Source organism: Triplophysa dalaica, chromosome 1 (assembly GCF_015846415.1).
Source record: "Triplophysa dalaica isolate WHDGS20190420 chromosome 1, ASM1584641v1, whole genome shotgun sequence".
NCBI classification, from domain to species: domain Eukaryota; kingdom Metazoa; phylum Chordata; class Actinopteri; order Cypriniformes; family Nemacheilidae; genus Triplophysa; species Triplophysa dalaica.
In genome coordinates this window covers 30241108-30266310 of record NC_079542.1, presented here as the reverse complement: position 1 = coordinate 30266310, position 25203 = coordinate 30241108, and the positions used below count along the sequence as shown (strand labels likewise).

The window sequence follows — 25203 nt, the reverse complement described above, 5'->3', positions numbered from 1 at the left end:
CCACATAACAGCCTCATTGATTCATTGCATAAGTTCATTAAATAATTCCACATGTACATGGCCCTTTCTATCACACACACACAGAGATCACACAATCAGATGTTCAAACCTCTCAGAGATATTATAAACCTTAGATGTGGCGCATTTGTGTGTTCATTTTAAACTGCGACTGACCTCTTTCACTGCAGTTATTATTGATTATTGCACTCGACCCCCATGCCAAACCAGCAATTTTTCTATTTTTGGAACTACTAACTGTCGATACGGGAAAATGGACACATACACGTAAATGCGCCGTCTTGCATCATACAGTGTCCTCCAGCCGATTGGGTATGAACATTCACACATGCCAATAACTGTCTGATAGATTATAATGCTTGACCTTTATTGAGTAACACAAGCACACAAACGCACACCCTTTCCCAGCTGAATCAATGTTAAAAGCTTTCTGCCTCTGGGATGAGGATCCAGCCTGCAGAGGTCATTCTGCAAGGTCACTGGTCTCAACATTTAACAAGGACATGAGAAAAGTCTGTGAAATGAGTAATTTATTATTCATAGTATTCATTTATTTAGTATTTTAAAGAGATGATTTAAAATTTGATGTCATGAATTAAATATTTAAGCTCACTTTAGGATCAGTTGTATTTAATACATAATTAATCAATTATAAAATGTAATTAAATACACTGACAATTAATTGGAAAGCGTGGGAACAGTTCTTTGAAACATTGGTAACACTTTACATAAAGGTTCCCTTTATAAAGCATTTGTAAATGTGTTCATTAATCATACATAAGTGATTTACAAATGCATTATAAAGCACTTATAACTGCTTGAATTAAAAAGGATTCTAATGAAATTAGAAGCCAAATAGTGAGCTTATTCTAACTCACATATTATAAATGCTTAATAAATGTTTTTATTCATTATTTATTTGCAAAATAGGCTGTCAGACTGGAGACTGTAGGGTCCTATGTTTGTCTTTCTTATTATTGTATATTTCATATCTTATGTCACTTTTCAAACCATGTTGCTTACTTGATCCAATTCGAATGTCTCACAGTGCCCTCCAGACTGTCTTTAGATCATGATGCTTATCCAAAGCAGTTTTTCTTGCTAACCACTTTTTAACACTAAATGCACAAAGGTAGTCATAAATCTGTTTGTTTATGATGAATTATTAATGATTCAATTACTTCCAATAGTTAATCAAAACCAGAACACATTTATTTATTGTTAAAACAGAATGCTTGCTCACAAAGCTTCATCTCAGATGTGAATCATATAGTCAGAAGTATTGACATCCCATGAATGTACACTTTAAAGAAAAGTGAATGCATGTGAAGTATTCATTCAAACCTTTAATCACTTAACTTATAAATGTTGAGCGTTAAAAAATGTTAGCAAACCATGAAAGTGTGTGTTAATCTAGTGGATTTGTCAGGAACATAACTAACCTGTGAAAATTCACCTTATTGTAAAATGATCACCTGTGAACAATTTATTTATGATTTATGAACGTTAGTAACCTGTGAAAATGCAACATTAATAAATGGTTTGCACGAATCCACTATATTAAGGGACACTTTCATGGTTTTCGTCACTATTTGGGGGGTATTCCATTAAAATCCCCGCTTTAATTTATGCAGTTACCGCTGCTTTATAATGCATTTGTAAATGGCTTCTTATTCATTAATGAACACGTTTATAAATGATGTATGAAGAAAACCTTAATCTAAAGTGTTACCGAAACATTCTCTATTACAACTCAAACCTGGCCCTAAGTTATGTTTATATATGTTTTATGTAAATGTGGCACATATAAATTGAGGAATAATTACAGTTCTATCAGAACCACTACCGTCAAAGATTTAAACAATAGCAATTATTTAAGGTTGGCGGAATGAAACTGTTTTGAACAAATTCTGTAAAATGTAATGTTTACTGTATACTTACATTTGTTTATTTAGGGACGCATCAGTTATATAATTTATTAATGCAGTGGAGCATCACTAAACTCTGCCTTCTTGTGGTGAGTTGTAGGTTATATCAGCCATCAGAGTGTGCATCTTTCTGCACTTTGAATTTCTACCGGAAGTAGTAGAACATCCGGAATGTTTGAAAAACTATTTTCAACATACTATGATTTGGGACATACTAATTCTACTAATTCTACGAATTCAGATAGTGTGCGGATTGGATTGCAGGGAGAGTCTAGTATGTGTTGTATCACAATCGGTTGACACTGATTAGCTGCACCGAATGAGATCATCTTATTAAGCCTGATAAAACGTGGTCTGCTAGAACTGATTCTATACGCATGATTTTTAATATGACATCCTACGCTGTTTTAATGTAAAATAGGTGCTACCATAGTAACTGACTGGTGTGAAAAAAGGCCCAAATGTATGGAGCGTCAGTAAACAGTAGTAGAAATGTATTAAGATTTACACGTTTTATGTGTTCCGCTTCATATGAAGTCATACAGTTGAATCTAAGATCCATTTTGTTTCAAGTTTTTGTTTTCATTTTGTGTTCACTCATGCTGGTGAGATCGTCTTAGTGAGGTGTTTGTTTGCTGCATAATCTCCTCATTCTCAAGGACACTTATACTGTTTGTCTATGTGTGTCTGAGGTGCTGAAAATCTTAGCATCACCAACAGAAGTTGTGGTTTGGATGGGAAGTTTGGATGCTGGTGTACCCAGAAAGTGTCCAACTTTACCATCAATACTAGCATTTAACCAGCATTCAATTTTTTTTTCAGCAGGGGCATTGTAAATGTGCTGCATTTTGTTTCCTTACCCCTGTCTCTGTATGTGATATTGTAGAACTGGGGACTTATGGCAAGCTAAAATATTATCACTCAATGACCGAAGAAGGTAAGAATCTTTCTGTCATTCATCTCAACTCTACCCATCGATCCATGGTGCCATCTGTTTAAGCCTGTGTGAAAGAGAATGTTTTCTTTTGCATTTTATTTTAAAGTCCTCTCTTGGCAAGATTTCACTAACATAAGTGCAAATCGTGGTTTCCATCTTTAATTTTACATCATTTTTAACCTTGATGGACTAATTTCATGTTTTAGTTTTTTTTCAATGTGAATTCATTCGTGTTTTGTTATGCTTTACTGACAGTACCCATGATAGCGAAATAACTGATTTAATGTTAAATCACTGTTAAACATAACCGATTTAACATTGATTCCGCATTGAAGCAATTATCTTTGCTATCTGGGATTTAAATGAAATTTTGTGTTGTTTCATTTTATGTTTGGGTGTACAGGGGAAGTTGGTAGTTTAAAACGCTATTGTTACATTTCCAGCCAAACTTTTCAAGTCATATATTTTAAAATGCAATTATCGGAATAGTTTGGCGAATGTGCATAAACATAGTGGTCTTTTCCGATAAGATTACTGCGGTTTCCAAGGCATTAGCCATTACTGTCTGAGACTGCTCGACAATCTATTAGAGAAAGATAATGCGCCTTCCTAAATTCAAACACATACACACACACAAAATAGATGGTAAGAAATGTACGTCACGCCATTGAGGTGAGGAATGAGTGAGTCATTCTGTAACTAGAGTTATGCAATACCAGCAGTACAGTCATAATGCAATAATAACAGTCTCTCTCTCTCTTTCTCTCTCTTATTTGTCTCACTAATGCAGTAATGTCAGTTCTTAGACATCTGGTTATGGCTGATTTGGATAAGTCTCTTTGAGGATGCATAACATCCAAAGCAACAAAATCACCTCGTTTAGACAAATCATGAGGGGGTCCAACATGGTTGTATTATTTTTATGCACAGGCAAATAAGTGGAAGGAGTGGAGGGAGGTGTAGCATGTACAGGGCGAATAGTATGGGAGCAAGGATGGACCCTTGAGAGTAGGTCACTGGCCTACGTCAACAGAAAGCTTCTCTTTGATAGAAATGACATAAACCAGGTTAGAGCCGTGCCTTGAATGCCTACTACTTTCTCAATACGTGAGATAAGAATTCCATGGTTGATTGTGTCAAAAGCTGCAGTTAAATCCAAGAGCATAAGAACAACAGAATAAAAGAGTCACATGATAAAAAAAGTCATTAAAAACGTTTGAACAGCTGATTCTATGCTATGGTTAGCTTTAGAACCAGACTGAAATAATTTGAGCAAATCATTTTGATCACAAAAAGCCAGTAGATGATTAAACATAGTTTCCTAGGACCTTGGATAAAATGGTACACTGTAAAAAAATTATTCTGTCATAGTAGATTTCATGAAATTAATTGAGTAAACTTTACTTAATACAACTGTGTTCTTGTTTTTTTAACCAAAATTTAAGTTTAAATTATAGAAATATCTCAGAATTCTTAATGCACAAATAATTGAGTGAGTTCAACTTAATTTTATCATGTTCAACCCACTTAAACTTGTATGAAGGATCTTTACTTAATTATTTTGTGATGGAACTACATGAATAATTTAAGTTAATTTCCCTAACTGAGCAGTGAATTTAGTGTTCCCAGCATGCTTTGCATGCGACAGCATTAGGAGAGTCATTTTTGTGAAAAAGTGCTATTTTATGTGCTTTAGAATAAAATGAAAGACTTGACAGTGTTTATTGTTCCGTTCTCTTTAAGATTTAGAAGATATTCTGTTTTTATTTCTGAGTTTCGTGGTTACCATCTTTCAGAAGAGTGGTGCTTGTACTTAGGTTGTGGGAGAGCTCATGTGGAGTTTTTTCCACAGTGAACAGTAATGCTGTACTGTCAGTACTGAGTCAACTCTCAGCTTACTTGTACATTAAATATGTCTTCAACAATAGTAAATGTTAAACTGAAGTGCAAAAAGATCAAGAAGTTAACTCAAATTTTCAAATTCTTAATTCTCCTTGATTTTGAAAGTTTATCATGTGACCTGCTTAAATAATTTAAGTAGTTTTACGTGATTCATTCGTGGAATATTGCATTAAAAATATGCTTCAAAGTACTTAAAAATGTTTTGTGTAATACTGTTACCTTAATTTTTTTAAATAAATATTTGTCATTTTTTACAGTGCAGGGCAGTTTGAAGGATTCATCCGACCTACAATTTCTGTCAGTGTGACAAGAGATATTGGCTCAAAATAAGTAAAAATCACAGTGCACGGGGGGAGACCACAGGGTCTAGGTTTGGGGTCATAATCGCAGATCTAATTGCTGTTATTTTGTCAATAAAAAAGTTTTTAAAATTTTCACACAGTCTGGGGGACTCCTCAATCGGACCAGTCTCAGGGGGATTAATAACGGAGTTTATGGTGTTAAATAAAATCCTTGAGTTGTGATGATGTCGAGCAATTTTGGCAGACAGGAATTTCTTTTTTTCATCTTCAACGGACCTTTGATACATAAAAAGAGACTCTTTAAAGATTTCTAAGCACACCTGGAGACCATCCTTTTTCCACCTATGCTCCGCGTTTCTAAGTTGTTACATTAAACCATGGATGGGGTTTAGGCCTGTTGGAAATATTTCTGACAGGGGCCACAGAATCCAAAATAACAGAGCATGTACACTGAAAAAAAATATTGTTGAGGGTTATTAAATATTGCCCATGCAAATCAGTTAAATTTTACTTACATATACTAGGTAGCAAAGTAAACTTTATGCAAACTTCCTGAATCTTCTCAATAAATTGAGGCAACAATAATAGTGACATCAAATTAATCTTGTGTTTATTGTCAAAAAGGGGTTTTGTAGATGTTTGTTATGTGATCAATAAAAGCAATTGACGTGATCTACTGTTTCTGACCATTTTTAGGTAAATTCAAGCTTCTCTGAATAAGTCATATTTAGTGTTTAATTATTCAATATTTATCATTGATAAAAAGCAGATGAACTCATGTCGGTAATATAAACTAATATTTCTCAATTTTTATAAGTAATTAATATTGAGAACTATTGGGTAGACTTTATCTAGTTTCTTTTAGTGTGTCATGACTCATATCTGATAAATTTAGGTACTCTTTACTTAAAAACCTAGAAAAAAAATCTACTCAATCTAATTGAGTGGAAATCCTTGCTTAAGTTTTATTGAGTAGATTCAGGAAGTTTGCATATAGTTTACTTTGCTACCTAGTAAACATAAGTACAATTTAACTGATTTGCATGGGTGATATTTACTAATCCTCAAGAATCTTTTTTTTCAGTGTAGGATCAAAAACATAGAGCAGCTTCTTTACATCCCCAGGGGAAGGGGGATTTTCCAGGGTAGTAGTTAAAGGGGCACTAATAAATGAATTAACAAAGCACTCAACAGTTTTCGAGGTCTTTCTTCTGCCATGAATACCAGCCCAGCTTACAGGTCTTCTGTTACCAATTCCGAACCGTACATTAATTTAAATTTGCGCTGTACTGCTTCAGTGAAGTTATAAGTGAGAAATGAAAAGGGAAATCGTTGAGAATGTGTAAATACCATTGGACTGTGGCACTTTCCATTGCTTTTAATGTGCTCACTGTAGCAAGTTGACACAGCCAGCCTAACAGACCATCAAGTCCCAAGCTGTTATTTTTAAACCATGAGCGCTGTGAATAAATAACTAAGAGACACTTCTAACATTGACAACTTGACTACTGTGTTTCAATTTCATAAATCGGTGTTATGCCCATTGTCATAGTGTATAGTTGCAAACTAGTGGCCATTTTCAGTATTGAAGTTTGTTATTCCATACAATTGCAGTACTGATTTAGATCTAAAAAATCAATGTGCATCAGTTTCAGTTTAGCACGCATACAATCTTTGCCTTGGAGAAACATATGCCGGTAAGTTTATTTACTATCTGTAAGCATTCTTATTATGTGTTATGATAATGTTGATAATTGGAATTTAAGTTGTCATCGATATTTATATTTGTTTACATTTATTAATTTGGTAGACGCTTCTATCCAAAGCGACTTACAAGTAGGAGAGCATATACAATTTTGTCACCACAATAAACACTACTATTAGTTTGCAAGGCCTTGCTACTAGGAGGATTAAAGGTCTCATGAACTGCGCTTGTTTATTGTTTTATACTGTTGTATGAGGCCTAGTTATGACGTTTGCGTGGTTTTACATTCAAAAACATCAAAATCAATAAGTCGTAGGCTATTTTCTACACTGGTTTTGAGGCCATCTCTGCAAACGCTCGGTTTTAATGAATTTAAGACTTTATAAGCAAACGCTCACTGCTTTGATTGAATACCAGTTTGCGTAGTGGAAGCCTTATGTGAAATTGCTTCACATTCCAACGTTAGGTAACACATTAGCACCATTCACAGTTTTTGCACGGCGTTAGTATTATCTGGAGACCTCCTGTGATTTATAAATTACCTCGTTACATCAGTATTTCATGAATTTACTTAAATTGACTGACTTATTTCCCGAATGTGATGGCAGGCTTTGCATCTAGTTTGTATAGCCTATAGTTGTATGGTGTTTAATGATATATGGCCGTACCTGTCAGCATTTGAGACCCATGATTGCGAACTGGACAAAAGATCACTGCGATCGCGGGTTTCAAATGCTACGATAGTTTCCATGATAGATAAACAAACGGGAGACTCCCGGTAACTTATGGATATAACCTAGCACCTGAAATAATACCAAAACACTTCAAAACAGCCTCCATTATTCGCAAACTGTGGACAAACCTTGAAAAATTATATATGAGCCCACCAAATCACAGAGATGCCAAATCGCTAGAGTTTATGATAATAGACAACCTCTGCAATCAATACAAATGACTAGAGGTCCCCAGGTAATAGCACATCAAGAGATCTCTAACAAAGCAATAGTGATGCATAGTACAAAATGTTTTACTCACATAAGATTGCCGCACCATTCCTATCGGATGCAATATTGACGTTACAATTTTAGTCATGATGGTGACTTTTGTCAGCTGGGAATGATCTTAAAGACATTCAGACATTTTGACTTTTTCAAAACGTGAAAAACCTTTAAGGAACGTTCTTAAAACAAACATTTGTTAGCTGGGTTGTGTTTCAGGTTGTAGTTGTTGTGTTTTCGCTGGGTAAATAATTTTTTGTAGTTTTTGTTGAACTTTTCTGCAGTGATTTCGTTTGTGAACAGCAGATGTTCATCACTAATAACTCAATCATCACTATAATAATAATGAAACTCAATACATATTCTTTTAAACTGTAGCACCGAAAGGTGTTGGTTTTGGGATAAATCTGGTTCAGCTCTGCTTTATTTGTTTAGTTTTTTGACATGTTGCAGTGCTTTGGCATGCCTGTGGCCAAAATCTGGCAAACAGGAGCCGACCGCCCAAGTCCCATCATTCCACGCGGTATGTGGGCCAGATGAGGTTGTATGGGGAGTTAGGTGTGGGCTGGATTTGGGCCGCAAAAATTTGCTATCTGGGAAAGAACAGGATACAAACAAAGACTTTTTGTTCAAAACAACACAAACAAATAACAAGCCCTTAAGTTCTTTGCTTGAATGGTTTCGAGCAAAAAAATATTTTTAACAAAACGTGGAGCAAATAATAAAAAAGAACGAATACAAATCAAATTGAAAAATATCAGTCCAGACTGCCATATAAGGCCGACGGATGAGTCTTGACCAGAAACAACGAATATAAAAATCAACCTCTAAAAACAACCTCTATATTATATAAAATTAAATAAATAAAAACAAAAAACAGATAGCAAACAGAAAAACTACAAAAAGGGGGAATTAAGCTTCCTTTTTACCGTCACTATTTTTCCATACGATCATTTTTAAATATTACACGTCTGAAACACCAGCTTGTCCACATTGTTGAGAAGAAGTGAGCTTCTTGACTTATTCACAATGAAGCCGGTCTTTGAAAACGTCCTCTGATGGTGATGATATGGAGGGGATACAGTGCAGGCGCTAAGCTGCTTTAGCAAGCTTTGAATATTGTTCTTTTTTTTGCCACCATGTCAACGGTCCCGAATCAACCTTTGTTTTGTCCGCCAAGTACATCTTTATTTAATTCTTCTCTTCTGCATGCTCCTCCTCATAAATGGCCATCAGCATGGATATCTCGGCCTGATATATCTTTTTTGGTGTGGGCTCACCCTCCTCTGTAGACTGTAGTACTAATGCTGTCATGATCCCTATATTGCGCAGCTTCTGTAGATAAACTTTCTGCCAGATCCGAGTATGCTGCTTCTCGTTTGTCAGCGTCGCGGAATGACACGCTCCTAAAACATGGGTCAAATACTGCAGCTTGTCTATAAATGCTGGTTGTTAGATTTCCCCTCAATTCCCATCTCTTGTCAATTGCTTTTGCGTGTCGTATCTTCAGTGCTTTTGTGGTCAGGCTGTCATCATCGTGCAGCACAAATGGCGTCTCTTCATATTTATTAACATAGGCACTGTTCGCGTTGATCTCGCATTGTTTCTTTTGATGTCATACACTGACCAAGCTGCACAGCGCAGTGAAGTTTTAACGTAAATACTGTCAGCGTGACGTCATGCAAGTTTTTTTTTTTTCTGCGACTAACCAACCAATGAAAACATATTCGACCAATCCCCCTTCACATCAACTAAACTTTAGTCGACTATTTTGGGGCAGCCCTAGTTGATATATATTTATACATACAAAAGATATCGCGTATTAAAGTCCTTTTGATGGAAAGTTTTGCAGGGTGACACGCAAATATTGCGTGCTGACTGACACGAATAAAGGGGGAAGTTTGTGTCGATGAACACGAATTAATGGATTAGGGTTTGTGAAAATTTCACGAATTCCTGTGAGACTGTGTTGATAGTTCAGTTGGGTATCAGACCAGCATTAAATCACTATTGTGAGTTTGAAATACCCTTTATACAACAGTTCAGTGAACAATGGAAAGAATTTACCAGATAACAATGCTATTTGTCATCAGCGTGCTGATCAGGCCACGATGTGCTGGATTCAGACAATAGTTCTTTTATTATATTCTAGAAAGATCTAGCCAGCTTTTCTGTGTTATATGGTGTGTAAGTTGAGACAGACAGCAAAGTGAGCGATCCTCCAAGGTCAAAGACATTTACTGGTTGACATGTTTGGCACACACACATTATGTTCATTATTCTGAGTTTAAACAATACCTAACACACGCGCACACACCACAGAGACACTCTCAATCTAAATGCAGTGAGACGTCATTAATTTCTCTTCTGTTCCTGTCTGTGTGCATTCAGTTGAGTTGTATTGCCACATTGATAGAGGTTGAAAAAAAGTTGTGCAACTGTATTGATGATTGTTAAGCTGCTAGTCTGGTACTCAGGAGTTTTAGACTCCAACCAGCTGCAGGCAACTGTGTTTAACTCTGTTGTGTTCTACAGTTGTGTTAAAGGTCACACAGTGTTTGTACCTTTTTTTCAAAATAAAATTAAAATATATTTTCAACCATTTAGTGAATGTATGCTAAATGCCCATTTTCAGTGTTTACTAAATAAATATTTCATTAATTTTATAACCTCATACATTAATATTAACACAAAAAAATAAATAGCAATTTTAGGTAATACTAAACATGCTGTGGGTACTGCACACTAGACCTGCAAACATTGGCCAAATAACAAAAACATGAACACCATACGATGGTTAAGAATAGAAGTAATATTATTTCAAATGAAATGTGTTTTTAAACTCCTTTCGGTAGTTCAAAACAGCTCACCTATGAAAACGTAGTTAAACAACTCTTCCAAGAAAATGACATCATAGGTGGGTTAACTTTGAGGCAAAAGTTATAACAATGTGTATATAAGCGTGCCTGGAACATCCAGCACCACAGTTCTGCATTTATAATTTATATATTTTTGATAAATTGTTTGATAATGGGAACAGTCTAATGAGTCAAATATCATCTTGTACTTTCGTGATGTTGTTTCAGTTGTCCATTAAGCACTTCCATGACTGGTGCAATTATGTTCTGCTATTTCTACTAGCAATATAAATATTCGACTACAATGAACAAATTGGCAAAATACAATAAAGTTTGACAAGCACTCTCTAGCACAGCGGATACATACAGTACAAATGTAAGATATGTCTTAATCCAAATTACTCACTTCATTCCACGTGTGTTTTTCAGGAAAGTTCCGCGAAAAGGCTTCCATCCTTCACAAAATTGCCAAAAAGAAATGCCAGGTGGAGGATTCAAATGGGGTTGCTGGTAAGTGTAGGAACCTAACATCTGCTTCATATGTTAACGTCTATATTCTTATCTGTTCATAACCACCTGTACATTAATGTTCACAGTAAATAGCCTTCTGTTTATATTGTTCATAGTACATACCGACTGTCATATTTTCATAGTACATGCCCATTGTATAGTATTTTCCTAATCTTGTATTCTGTATTTATTCACACTGTATATCTGCACTTGCTAATTGCACTTCTGGTTAGACCTAAACTACATTTCGTTACACTGTACTTGTATATGTGTAATGACAATAAAGTTTAATCTAATCTAATCTAATCTAATCAAGTTTCTGATAACAGACTTCCGCAGATTAACGGGATTGTTAATTGTTAAACACCAACGGGATTGTTCTTTATTACACGATAGCATGACATTTTATAATAAAAATATTACATATAATATTTTACAATTTCATAACATAAATTGAGTCTCTTTTTGCAGTGTGTTAAAGACATACATGCACTTTCGTTTCAAGGGGAAAATTATGCTAACAGTTCCATATTAGCATATTATCATGAAAAGCAGGGCCATTGAAAGCATCTCTCTTTGATGTGATTTCTGTCAACAGGACCACAGTCTGTATTCAAAACATGATGACAGAATTTGTATTTATGAGTAATCTATTCCTTTAAATTGCAGGAATATATTAAAGCGGTACTTCAGCCTTGAATCAAAATTTCAGATAATGATCATGTCTAACATTCGCTGAAGGGCGAAAAACAGGCTTGCTTTTGCGCTAAATGAGGGTGACAAAAGCTCCCGCTCAGAGGATGCGCTGTTTCTATTGGCTGAAAACGAAAAATGCTGTGTTCGTCACAGAAACTTAAAACACACCTGCATCATTTGCTGGAAAAACAAGCCTCTCGTTCACCTGCCGTGCATGCTAGACAATATCATTAATAGACTTGTCAATATGGATATTTCTCTTAAACAAACGCATCGATTTGCTTCAGAAGGCCTTTGAAAATTTTCAATGCCTCTTTCTGTGTAAATTGCAGATAAAAATTTGCCGAACAGCTCAAGTGTGGAGGTGGATGTGACCCCACCCATGAACGGCACTGCTGGGCCGGACGGTGAAACGGTGAGTCGCTGATACTAAAATAAAAGACATTCTCCTGTACTCCACAGCTCCCCAACAGTGATATTCAAAAAGTGAATCATAGCTCTGACTTTGTAAACAAAAGTGAAGGCCAAGTCACAGAAAAAGCTTATCTGAAATGGAAAACACATTTGGCCGTCTTGCTCGCTCCCCGCTGCACTGCGTCTCGACACATCAAATCACACGCACATACACAGAAACAAACTGCCTCATGCTAGAGCCAGCATTCACTTTTCCCGGTTTGAAAGATGAAGCGTTCTCAGCCGATGCCCCCTGTTGGCACGGCAACATGCCAGAGGAACAGACGGCGCAGCAGGCATGTAGCCCTCTCAATGTCACTGTGACAACCAGGTCACAAGTGGCCCATCACTCATAAACCGCATGCATACACATAAACTATGGATCAGTTTCAGGAATTCTGTTAACACAAACATTACATACTTTTGGTTGCCTTAAAGTATACTGCAGACTGAATACACTGAATAGGGATGATTTTCATTATTTTTTGGGGTCAATGGCCAATACAAAATGTCTATAATAGTGAATGTCATACATTCACACTGTAAAGTTTACTTATCTAATCTGCATATTAATATGATTAAGATAAAGCATTTTAATTGTAATGCTAATAAGAAAATGCTGTAGAGGACAGAATTAAATTCTATGTATGTGTGTTTCATAGTTGTTAATGCACTTAAAGTGTAAACTGAAAGATTAATGAAGGATAATCAAAAAATAACACATAGCACATGCGCAAAGCTTATTGAGTCAAGGAGAATGGCTAGAAAACATTACTACAATTGAAGCTATAAAAAAATATTAAAAGCGGATAAACTCTATTCAATGGATGCTTTGGTTCATGTGATCTTATTGTTTTTGTGTATTCTAATGAAATTTTCCCTGTTACACTTTGGCTTGCATTTATGCCAAGTTTTTTTATCCAAAATACTGAACCATACCATTTTTACCACACACTTCATACTATGGTTGTATTTATTTTCAGGGGCATTAAAATGAAATATTTTATACTTTGGCATATTTGGCAAATGCCATATGTGTTTATTTAAAGACATGGTGCACCCCAAAATAATAATTTTGTAATAATTTATTCACCGTCATGGCATACCAAACCTGTGTGATTTAAGAAGATAGTTTTAGAAATGTCTCAGTGGTTTTGTGTCCATACAATGGAAGTCAAAGTGGGTCAATGTTGTTTGGTTACCATATTTTTCAAATATCTTCTTTTCTGTTTTGCAGAAGAAACTTGTCCAGTTTTACAATGAGCTTTTTTTAACACAATTCTTGGGGGGAACTATCCCTTTAAGCCAGAGGGAGCTGTGTAGTCCTGTAAATCCGATGCTTGCATGTGGAGAATTGAATGCTACATTATTGATGAAGAGAAGGAAGGATTTCTACTTTCATGTCGGAACAAATTGTTCCGGAAGTTACTAAAAAAAGACATCTCTCCAGTTTTTCCAGCAGAGGTTTTAGTTTTCAATGGTTGTATATTGCTCAACATAGTGGGACTTTATGCTTGTCTTTTTATATATTTTAGATGGAAACAAAGCAGTATGACATGACGAGGAGTTATATTTTTTCGAAACTACCTGCATCTTCAGAATTCACTGTGTAGTTCTCTATGTCGTTTCCGTCAGGTTTCTTGAAACTATTTTGAGTTCTCAGACGCACTCGCCCACACTTTCCCTGTCTGTGTCTGTCAGAAGGCCACGACGCAATGTTCCCACCCGAAGGAGCGTTCACGAGTGTGTCGTGACGATAATTATTCTGCTCCTGCAGGATGCCGTCCCATGACACACATACATACACTCGAGCTGAAGGTGACATAAAAAAAAAAAAAACTCTAATAATCTCAACAAGCAGCTATTTTTAGCTGAGTAAGGCCACAGTTGGTGGAGGAAATGTCGAAATGCCAGATTAGTGCTTACTGCAGTCCTTGTGAAATCTTCACATTTCAAGTTTTTTTTTATTAGTAACAAAAAAAATTGTCACTGGGTTTTGCAAATATCTGACCAAAAGTTGACTGCACAGTTTTAATTCATTTTAATTGTAGAAAGTGAATTTGGACATCTGGGGTTTTGGATGGACACCGATGATGTAACTGTTAGGTCACGGTACAGGCAGGGGCGGTGCCAGGAATTTTGGGCCCCATGACAAAAATCGAATTGGCCCCCTGTCCCAACTGTCCCATCAAAAGCTTTACATAACTCCAATTAAAGGCTTGCAACTGTCTTGCTTCTTGTAATTCAATACTAGTACTAGCACAATATTTACTGCTGGTGATTTGTACATGCATGCAAGTCTAGTATGAAGTTCACTATATGATGCAAGATTAAAGGCAACCATAAAAAATGTGCTGAAGGCCATCTTTTACAATGCCTCAATGTATTTTTTTTGTTGTAAAATTTGACAAACTGAAATGTTCTCTGAACAAAATTTGTATTGATTATTATAATTGATTATTATTATTATTATTATTATTAATTAAATATAAAAAAACGGGCAAACTTATAAAATAAATTCACATCATCCTTTTAAAACAATGAAAACAGCAGATTGATTTACTTAGCTGCATATATATTAATATGAATATCTTGCTAAACGTTTCCCTGGACTGATTAAATGGTGATTAAATGTAGGCTAACACTAGTCTTAAACTAGCCAGCTTATTTCACTATGGACATTAAGCCAACAGGTTAATACCACTCACAGACTACATGCTACCCACCTTTCATTGTGAAAAACTTTCAGTTTGACACCCTTTCCTTTGTCTTTCCTCTCTTTCTTTTCTCTCTTTCCCTTTTCGAAAACCACATTTGGATTTAACATTACTAGCCAACATTGTTGTCACTGTAGTTCTACTGCAATCTACTCGCATCTACTGACTGCAACTAAACACCGTCACTGATACCCCCTTTCCACCACCAGGTGCTAGTTCAGAGACAGTGCTATTGCTAGTTCTTAGTTGGTTCGACCGGCAAGCCCTTTAAGAATCGTTTTTTTTTTCCCACGGGCAAGAGAGCCAATACAGAGAAAGGTGTTACATCACCGAATACGTCTCATTTTTCCCAGCAACGATAACGTGAAAGCGGCAAACACAAACATACCGGCACAACGGCATGAATAACGGTGAACGTTCGTTGCTTTAGAAGTTGGCTTTGCGAACCTACATCAGCATCCAAACACGGCGAATCCAACGTGTTCGAGCAGCTCACCTCAACTTATAGACAGAGATTTCAAAAGATTTGCGCTCAGGCAGGACCAAACCATTTTATGCAGATAGGGTGGTCGGTCAATATAGATGTGATTCGGTCAATGGGGATTTTTTACTTTTACCCCCCCATACGGCGCCCGTGGGTACAGCTAAAGTAATACATGTCAGTAACGTTTGTGTTCTTGGATGAATATCATCGTTGGTCTAAAATACTCAAATTTTAAAAGCTAAATTTAGTGCTTGTATTGAGGATTTATATTGTGTCACTGATTTTGCGGGCTGGTAATAGCTTGGCTTGGGTTGGTTGAGTTTGAAATTGAGTTCCAAACTCCCAAAAGATGCTGGTCTGTCATCATCTGTATGATTTTATTGCTTCGCAGATCACTCGTCCATCCACAAATTCCCCTCCTTTACAAATCAGTCAAGCTGGAACCTCTTAAACTCATTGCCCATCACCATAGTAACCACTTCACATCCTTAAAGGGAAAACACACATTTTTTTGATGGCTTGATTGAACATTAATTGTCAACTATGCTACGCAGTCAGTGAATCCATTTATTACACTTGACCCGTTTTTTGACCAGTCTAATGCCTGGACTGAGGAGAAAGGGAGAATATATGAGACAGTGTGAGCTTCACAATAAGCTGCCGCTTTTGTTTTTCTTACATCACTGCCATTAAGCAGCTGACAGCTCGTCTCAGAGGATCACGGCTGCGCTCACTGCAACATGCTGCAGGTGCACAAAAACACTCACACACACCCTCAGTCAGGTGATGAAGGGGGGCATGGCAGTTGGATTTAGACCCGCCTGTACATGTGGCATGTTCAGACATGACCGTCTTTGTCCCCCCTGGTTTGCAAGACCTTTAATTGGTGATTCAGGGAAGCAATCGAGTGTGTTAAATGTTTGTGTGTTTGTGTGCCCAGAGGATCATTTTATTGCTTAGAGGTTGCTCTATTTTTACATTTGGAGACCTTATGGAAAGTTATGTTACATGTAGATATATATGTTTAACTAATGGTGGATGCAACCTGATTGAAAATATAATTATTTGGTTGGTGGCAACCGTGGTACAGAATTCACCTTGAATGACTTAGGGTTAGGTTATAAAAAAATGTTATTGTAATAAACAGTGTGGCTATTGTGTAAACACACATTTGTTGTGTTAATGTCAGTCTCCTCCAGCTGACTCCAGTAAGGTGTCACTCAAAATTAGAGTGCATTGTGGGTAAAAAAGCAAGAAAATAAGTTGAAATAAAGTTTGAAAAATGGCAGACAACCTACATTATAAACTACAAAAAAGAAAGGGAGCAGTTTGAACACAGTTTGTGACACTAAAAGGGAGCCGCAGAGATGGCGTATTTGTATGAAACCACGGAAGCGATGGTTCCGGAAGCGACCCTCCAAAGTCTAGGTTTTTTTATTGGGTCTTTTGTAATTCGCCTTAAATAAAGTTTCTGGTTAACAAAATCTCTAAATATTTTCAGGTTCCGTCTATGGCAACAAAAGCAACAGTTGCTAACAAGTTGCTAAAAGTGACAAGCTTCTTTGGATTCACAGAGTAATTTCTTTCCAGGGAACTCGTTTTTATAGAGTATGAAAAATATAGCAGGAGGTTAGTGGTGGTGATATTTATATCTAGCCACCCTAGTGTAGTTTGTGTATAGATAGCATCATGTTAGCTTTTAAATTTTGGCGATTGTATTTCAGCTTTAAAAGTAACAAATGTTGTGTTCATTTGTAAATTATCTTGATAGACAAAAGTGTAAACATCATAAACCTTTGTTAATAACTGTAACACAATTCAAAGTAGGGAAGGAAGGACGCGGGAACCGGCGAACATTTAACAAACTTTATTAAAAATAAACAAACAATAACACGGAAGTAAAAGACCGGCAGCCACCTCACAGTCGACTGCCCCCCACAAGAACATAAATACAAAGTTAAAACATGTCCGGTCCTCTCTCAGAAGTCCCGTCGCTCGTCATATTATGCTCTTGATTTCCTCCGTGAGATATGCGGGACCGGTGTGCGCACCCCTTACTCACCACAATCACGGATCTTGTTTTTTGCAATCTCCCAAAAGTCTATGCAAAAATGTATAGGCTGAAGGTCGATGGAACCAGTTTGGGTTGGCCGAAAAAAAAATTCCATCACATCGGCACCACTCCATTGTTTCTGAAGAAAAGCCCTAAACATGAATCTTAATTTGATATTTAATCTTCTTAATGTTGATGAGTAACTGTCCAAGTTGTCATTTTTCTCTTCTATACACCATTGTGTTAATATGCTTGAAAATGTTGCAGTGTTCACTTTCACACGTAAACAGTAATTTCTATTAAACAGGGTGAAGAAGACGATGAGGAAGATCAGCCTCTTAGCCTCTCGTGGCCAGAGAGCGGCCGTAAGCGCTTCACATACCTTTTACTCCTACCTATCATCATCCCTCTGTGGATAACTCTGCCAGATGTGAGGAAGCCGGTGAGTACCTGCTGACGGCTGTGGTTTTTGCACCGAGACACTAACGTGACTATGACACATTTCCTATTCTTTCCCTTCAGACTTCCAAAAAATTTTTTCCCATCACATTTCTGGGGGCAATTTGCTGGATTGCTGCCTTCTCATACTTGATGGTCTGGTGGGCTCACCAGGTAAGACCTGTCTCTGTTGTCTGATGGTGCAAAACAAGACATTTTCTTTTGATACCTAAAAGTGGGATGGCATACAAAATAATTATCAGACAAAATTCTGGAAATATTTTTTTATCAACTTTTACGACGGAACCAGCATACAGATGGCGTCATATCTGAATGAAGTGAACTAAATATTTCAAAAGTCCAGTTTAATAGGGTTTTGTTTGAGGTTGCATGCGATTTACATGTTCAGTCAATATATTTACTTAGGATAGTACATGACATTTCTGAAACCCAAATAAGTTGACTTTACTTATTTGTGTTACTTTATTTACTCAATTTAAGGGATTGAGTAAACTCTTTTCCTTTACAACTGATATTTCAATACATCCCAAAACCAACCATTCATCAGTCGACGTGTTCTGTGTTCACACAGGTTGGAGAGACTATAGGCATCACAGAGGAGATCATGGGACTGACCATTCTAGCGGCTGGAACCTCAATCCCTGATCTCATCACAAGTGTTATAGTAGCACGGAAGGGTCTTGGGGACATGGCGGTGTCCAGCTCTGTGGGCTCTAACATATTCGACATTACTGTGGGGTAAGACGCTTCTTCAAAGTCTGCTTTGTTACAGGGATATTTTATACACTTACATTCATGTCTTTGTTTCCCAGGTTACCGTTCCCATGGCTGCTATATTCCATCATAAACAATATGGTTCCAGTAAGGGTGAGCAGTAATGGTCTGTTCTGTGCCATCGTGCTGCTCTTCATCATGCTCATCTTCGTCATCATCTCCATCGCCGCCTGTAAGTGGAAAATGAGCAAACTGCTGGGCTTCATCATGTTCCTTCTCTATATTGTCTTCCTGGTGGTCAGCGTTCTGTTGGAGAACAAGTCTATTGTCTGCCCTATCTCCGTCTAGCCACCTGTCTTCTTCACACGCAAACACACACATCTTCATGAAGCTAAAGACACTTCATACAAGTATGTTCTCTGTGACATCACATCTTTTCATTAGGTGTGGTTGAAAATATCGATTCAAACATGAATCGCGATTCAGTCCTCTAGCGACTCTTATCGATTCACAGATTTCACAAAATCGATTTTCTAGTTAATATAAAAATTGTTGATGTTATCGGAACAAAACAGGTGGATTATTTTGGGGTGCCGCACCCGTACAGTCGAGAGACTACACAGCCTCAGCTCAGCAACAGCGATGGCGGGGGTTAAAGAAATACACCAGGGCTCCAGACTGCAACTAAAAACGAAACTTGTTCTTTGACAAGTAGGCCTACTCTCGCATGTGCGACCTATATATTTGCAATTTCTTGTATTTTTTTCATGTGGAACGACAAGAAGAAACGCCAGCACGCCACCAGTGCAGGCTGTGTTTGATAGTCAACTGCGCGTGCATGGGTCACTCACATGTCACTGGAGTTTACCGCTGGCACAGACACGCACGCGCACAATCCAGATCCTCATTGACAAGTTTATAAACGCACAACGTGAGCGCATTACTACGAGTTGCTGTTTTCTGTATCTGATTTCTTGAGCCCACGGACAAACGATTTGATGTAGGAGACGTTTAAAACGAAACTTTCCGCGGAGGTGTTCAGAAAACGTAATTTATCTGTGGATTACTTGAGAGACATCTCTGAATCATTTTAAATCCGTTCACTGCAAGAAACATCGACAGGCGAATGTTTTGTTAAGCTTTATTTGACGTTACGTGTTGTGAACATGAGGAAAAGTGTCCTTAATACACAATACAATCATCGTAAGAACATAACACGAAGCCTTCCATTTGCTTTAATGTCTAACACTGTAAACAATTAAATTACATACTTTTTGACAATCACAATTTCTGTAGGTTCAAATGAATTCAGATTACAGTCTCTCTATATAGCACCTATCAATAACGAAGTTGCTCTGTAGACATTGCCTCTTTTTAAATAGCAGAATCAAATCTGCTGTCATCAATTTATTTTTCAGTACCAGTAATACAGTTATTTTGAGGAACATGTGAATAAATGCATTGCTGACTGATTTAAGGTGTGCCCCTTAAATTTTTTGCTTGCGCTCCTAAAAATTTCGGTTAGGGGCTACAGTGCTCCTAGTAAAAAAATCGTCTTGCAGGTTTTTGGAAATACTTTGGATTTGATCAACTCTATTGTAAGAAGGAGCTTGACAAGACTTATTTGTAAAACGATGATGACACTTTTTTGAGAACACTAAACGTAAAGACTCACATCGAACGCCATCATGCCACCAAAATTGAATAAAATCTAAATATATAAGAATACAATTTTGAGGAAGAATCGTTTATTAAAAATCGAAAAACCGTGAATCGTTTTAAAATCCTATCGTGACCCAAAGAATCGAGATTAAATCAAATCGTGAGGTACCAAAAGATTCCCACCCCTACTTTTCATCCAACATCAATCCAACTACGTGAAACACAGGACTCCTTACAACAAGGAGTGTAAAAAATATTCTATTAAACCAAATCGAGCAACATGAAAGTTTTTGTGTTACTAAATGGTTTTAATATCCTGCTTCTATGTTTTATGCTCTCTGCAGGGTGCACTAAAGATTTATAACCACACAGACGTTTGGTCATTTCTCAGTCTCTGTAGGGCGCTCTTACATGCTGTGAACATGCGGCATCACTGACTAATACCATAGAGAGTTCATACAGTGCAGGGATTTGACGACAGTTACAACGAGCCAAATAGTTTTTCAGCATTTATTAATACTTGTTAATGTTAGTTAATAGTGAATGGTTCATTAATTAACAGATACAATGTTTTATTTTTTCAAGATGTATTTAAAAATGCTGAAATTGATATGAACTAGATTAATAAATGCTGTAAAAGTATTGAAGCATTGTTAGTACATGGTAGCGAATGCTTTAACTAATTGTTAACAAATAGTGTTACCGAAAATTCCTTCCCTTCTCTAATAATGTTTCGTCTACTTATTGCGTATTATTAATTTATTTAATTATATAACTATGTAAATTTTTAACAACACAACCGTTACATGCCTAACTCCAAATATATAACAGTCAATATCTGATTGGTGGTTAATTTGAGACGGAATGGATGAATGTGATCATGTGTTGATCGTGTTTAAACAAAAAACACTTCTGGTCCTACAGCGGTATTAGTGCTAACCCCAAGTATTTGAGTGCTTTATTTTGTCACCTAATATTTCACGAGGTCTCATTTGCTGGCTTTCAAGGGCACCGGTAACCCCTTCACTAAAGCCTGTACAAGTGATTTGCAATACAGTGGCAAAGAACGTCTTTAAATGGATGCAGAACGTCAATCAAGAAACACTGATCTAAATATTATTTTATCTGCTTGTGTGTCAAGAGGCCAAGAAACATAATTGGACGCATTGTGATGTATGATTCCTCATCTGTAAATGGCTGCCATTGAAGCTCAACTTTCGGTTTTAAGAGATTTTAAAATTCTGCAAAGTTCGGAACACTTTTGTTCATATAGGAGTTCAGCTGCAGTGTCGATTGTGGTCGTACACCAACTGTTCAAAAACGCCTCGTGCACTAGAGGATTCTACAAAATGAAATGCAAAAAGTATAGGTATGAAAGAGCAACCTTAGTATGCGCTCATCTATGAAAAAAAACATGTTAAATAATAATACAAAGGGATATGTGTAGGTGCTTATAGTCTGTAGTTAGGTGTTAAAATAACATTTAGACATATATTAGGCACTCAAAGCTGCTAAAACCATATGCACGGATTTCCCTAAATAGTAGGTCTCTGTGTTTTTGGACTGGACCTCTCTGCCTGTCAGAAATTCTACAATCTAAAGCAGTCGAAAATACATGCATGGAAAAGTGTAGTTTAAATTCAAATGTTAATTCAACCTGTGCTCATTGCTTTACTGTAAGGCTAAAAGATAACACATTTACCTACTAATAAAAATAGTCTTTTGGTAACAAAAGAGAGTTAATGTGTTAGCGCTGTTTAAAGTTATTCTAGCTATGTATAATCACAAGCCTTTACAAATAGCGCAATTCATGTTCCTTCTAAAGGTGCTTTAGGATATAATCTGTACAGAGACACTTGAACTAATATAGACACAAAACTCACTGATGAATACTACTCACAAATAACATAACAGTACACAAGCATGAAATCATTTTTTATTTGTGGAGGCAGAATCTCTTTAAATACATATATTAAACTATTTGCTCTCTGTATTTATTATGAATATTTTGATGTGATATGCTCAGAAAACCTACACACAGCTGACCATCTTTTACAATGTACCTTTACTTTGTATATTCTGCCCTCTGGTGGGGAATGAGAAGTGTTTTCACGCATCGTGCTCTATATTACCACTCCCCAAGTAATATGCATATATAAAATGAATTATTTTTACTTATTAGAAGCATTAATGAGTTCACTGCTTGTTTATTTGTTTAGAAGATTGATAAACAAAACATGATTTATTTTCTAGAGATAGCGAAGATGTATTTTTGTCCCAAAATGTTGACAACTGTACAACTATTTATTTTATTTATTTATTCATCAGACATACATTTAACTTATATAAGCTAAAATAGACTTTACAATTTCTTCAATGTTTTTTGTAAATGGATGATGTCAATAGGAATGTTACTGGTAAGCAATGTAGCCCTTTCCAGGCATTTGGAATAGTTTTTACCATTTTCTTTCCCCCAAACTAAAACTGATCTAAAATGTATCATCAGTAGTTCTTTACAACCCTTATGTCATAGGCCATACATACTACTACAGTATTTATTTCCTTCACTTGCATCTGCTTTTCAAAATTATTTTGTATTTATTTTTAAATATCTGTTCTGTCTTACAAGAGGGCTGTATAACTACTCAATAGTTACGTGCTTACCCTGTTTTACCTTTCTCTTGTGTTCAGGCAGGGTTTTGACTTTTCAACTGTCTCCTGGTTGTCAAATTCTCATTGAAAGCACTTTGCATTGACATGTGTTTGTTTTTTTGTTTTCCTGCTCATGACAGATTTATGGCTTTTATTTTCTTCTGTTGAATGATAAATCTGAAAGCTTGCCCTGAATTTATATTATGGAAGTTATTATACAGTGGATTTAAGTATGTTCAGCCGTCATACATACATTAATCCCTCTGTGCTTGTAGAAAATTTAACATCATTATAATCACTTTATGACAGAGCCCGATTTTGATCTCTTCCTGGCTTCTCAGAGTTTACTGTCACTGTCTCCACTGTTGTCTTTCTTTAAGAGCATATGCAAACAGGACTTTTTTAAATTCAATTCACACCTGGTCATAGACACAGCATGTTAAAGCATCTCCATCGTTCAATGTTTAATGTTCCATTTCCCTAGTGTTCATATGAGTCATCTAAACAGTACAGCTATACAGACACTAATACAATTGTACAATCAGAGTATAGAGAATATGTTTATGTAAATGCAATGTAATAAAATGAATAAAGGCACATATACTGTAAGGAAAGGTGTTTGTGGTGAATTAAGTTTTTATGAAAGTAGCAATTGCAAAGATGGTAATACAGACACAGTCACATACGGTCTCATTTCCTTTCTGCAAATATTCAACATGTCATTTTACCATTACATGAACATCTCCTGCTTTCAAGTGAAGAATAAAATAAAAAATGTACCGCACCTTCAGATCAACAAAACCAGATGTGTTCAATTTAAGCTTTCTTCAATTCTGTTTCATAAATGATTTGGTTTGGTTAATTTCTTATATATCACATTTCTACTGACGCTATGGCAGCCCAAACAGTACATAACAATACATACCAACCTAAAACAAAATTGAAACATTCAAATATTACTTCCCTCTTAATCATAGTCAAACGCCAAACAATAAAAGTGCTTCGTCAAAACCGATTTTAAGTCAGGCAAAGAGTTTTTGATGAGCGTCGAGGGGGCGTCACAGCTCAGATTGCGTATAATGTATTATAATTTTATATTATATTACAATTACATTTCCAATCTCACCCATCGCAATTCAGCATTCACAACTTATTTGATTATTCGCTGTATTATTTAACCTTTAAAAATGAAATAAATATTTAAATAAAATAATGTAAGCTGTTATTGTTAAACTTCATGTATTTATTATAAATACTTTGAGTTAGGTTTATTAAAACATTTCCAAATATCACTGCACAAATATACACACAGTTTCAGCATTCGGTTATCATATTCACTATTGGTTTGCTAGAGAACGCTTGATGTGCTCTGAGCACTTTTCGCATGAGATTAGTATTACCTGGGGACCTCTAGTCATTTGTATTTATTGCAGAGGTTATCTATGATCTTAAACCTGTGCGATTAGGGATCTCTGTGATTTGGTGGGCTCATATTGTTAGGGATTTGCAAGGAAGAACCCACGTGCAGGCAGCGGTTGTACGGGGGGAACAAAAATACTTTATTTTTAACAATAAACACAAAACAAGGACCCACGATGGGGTAAAAACAGGAACAAGAAATAATACCAAAGCACTGTACGAAGATTGACTGAACACTAGACTAACGAACACTTGAAATTAAACTAAACTAAAGACTTACTAGACGAGACAGGATAACATTGACAGGAACACGAGCATGGGTAACAGAAAATCCAAACTAACATGGCGCAAGGCGCAGAGACAGTAAAACAAAATGACCAAACACAAGACAATGGAACACGAGGACTATATAAAGGGGAGTAAATCAACAGGGGACAGGTGTAGAAGAGTATGGCACGCAAAAAGCGCCAAAAAGCCTCTCTCCACATGAAACGGAGTTCCGTTCTGATTCTGCCTCCAAACTAAGAATTAACTGACTAGAAGAGGCAGAATCATAACACATATATCATTTTTCAAGGTTTTATCCAGCAATTGCGAATAGAGGCTAAGTGTTTTGGTATTATTTCGGGTGCTGGGTGATATCCAAAAGTTACCGGGAGCCTACCATTTAATTGTTTATCATAGAAACAAAGCCTTGCCATCACATCCGGGAAATAAGTCAGAAAATTTGAGTAAG

General features: G+C 36.4%; 1 protein-coding gene across 4 annotated transcripts in view; it reads left to right on the top strand.

Annotated features, from left to right (window-relative positions):
- LOC130425573 (sodium/potassium/calcium exchanger 2-like) overlaps positions 1-23656 on the top strand; it is a 47732-nt gene extending 24076 nt beyond the window's left edge. For 2 of the 4 annotated variants that reach the window (XM_056751839.1, XM_056751828.1), the window contains 7 exons: positions 2833-2883; positions 11078-11158; positions 12187-12269; positions 17869-18003; positions 18084-18173; positions 18592-18758; positions 18833-23656. In XM_056751839.1, coding sequence (XP_056607817.1) covers positions 2833-2883; positions 11078-11158; positions 12187-12269; positions 17869-18003; positions 18084-18173; positions 18592-18758; positions 18833-19082 — 857 coding nt within the window. In that variant the 3' untranslated portion in view covers positions 19083-23656. The remainder of the gene's footprint in view (positions 1-2832; positions 2884-11077; positions 11159-12186; positions 12270-17868; positions 18004-18083; positions 18174-18591; positions 18759-18832) is intronic. The other 2 variants (XM_056751859.1, XM_056751849.1) reach the window with 1 other exon arrangement.
- Positions 23657-25203: the final 1547 nt, after the last annotated feature.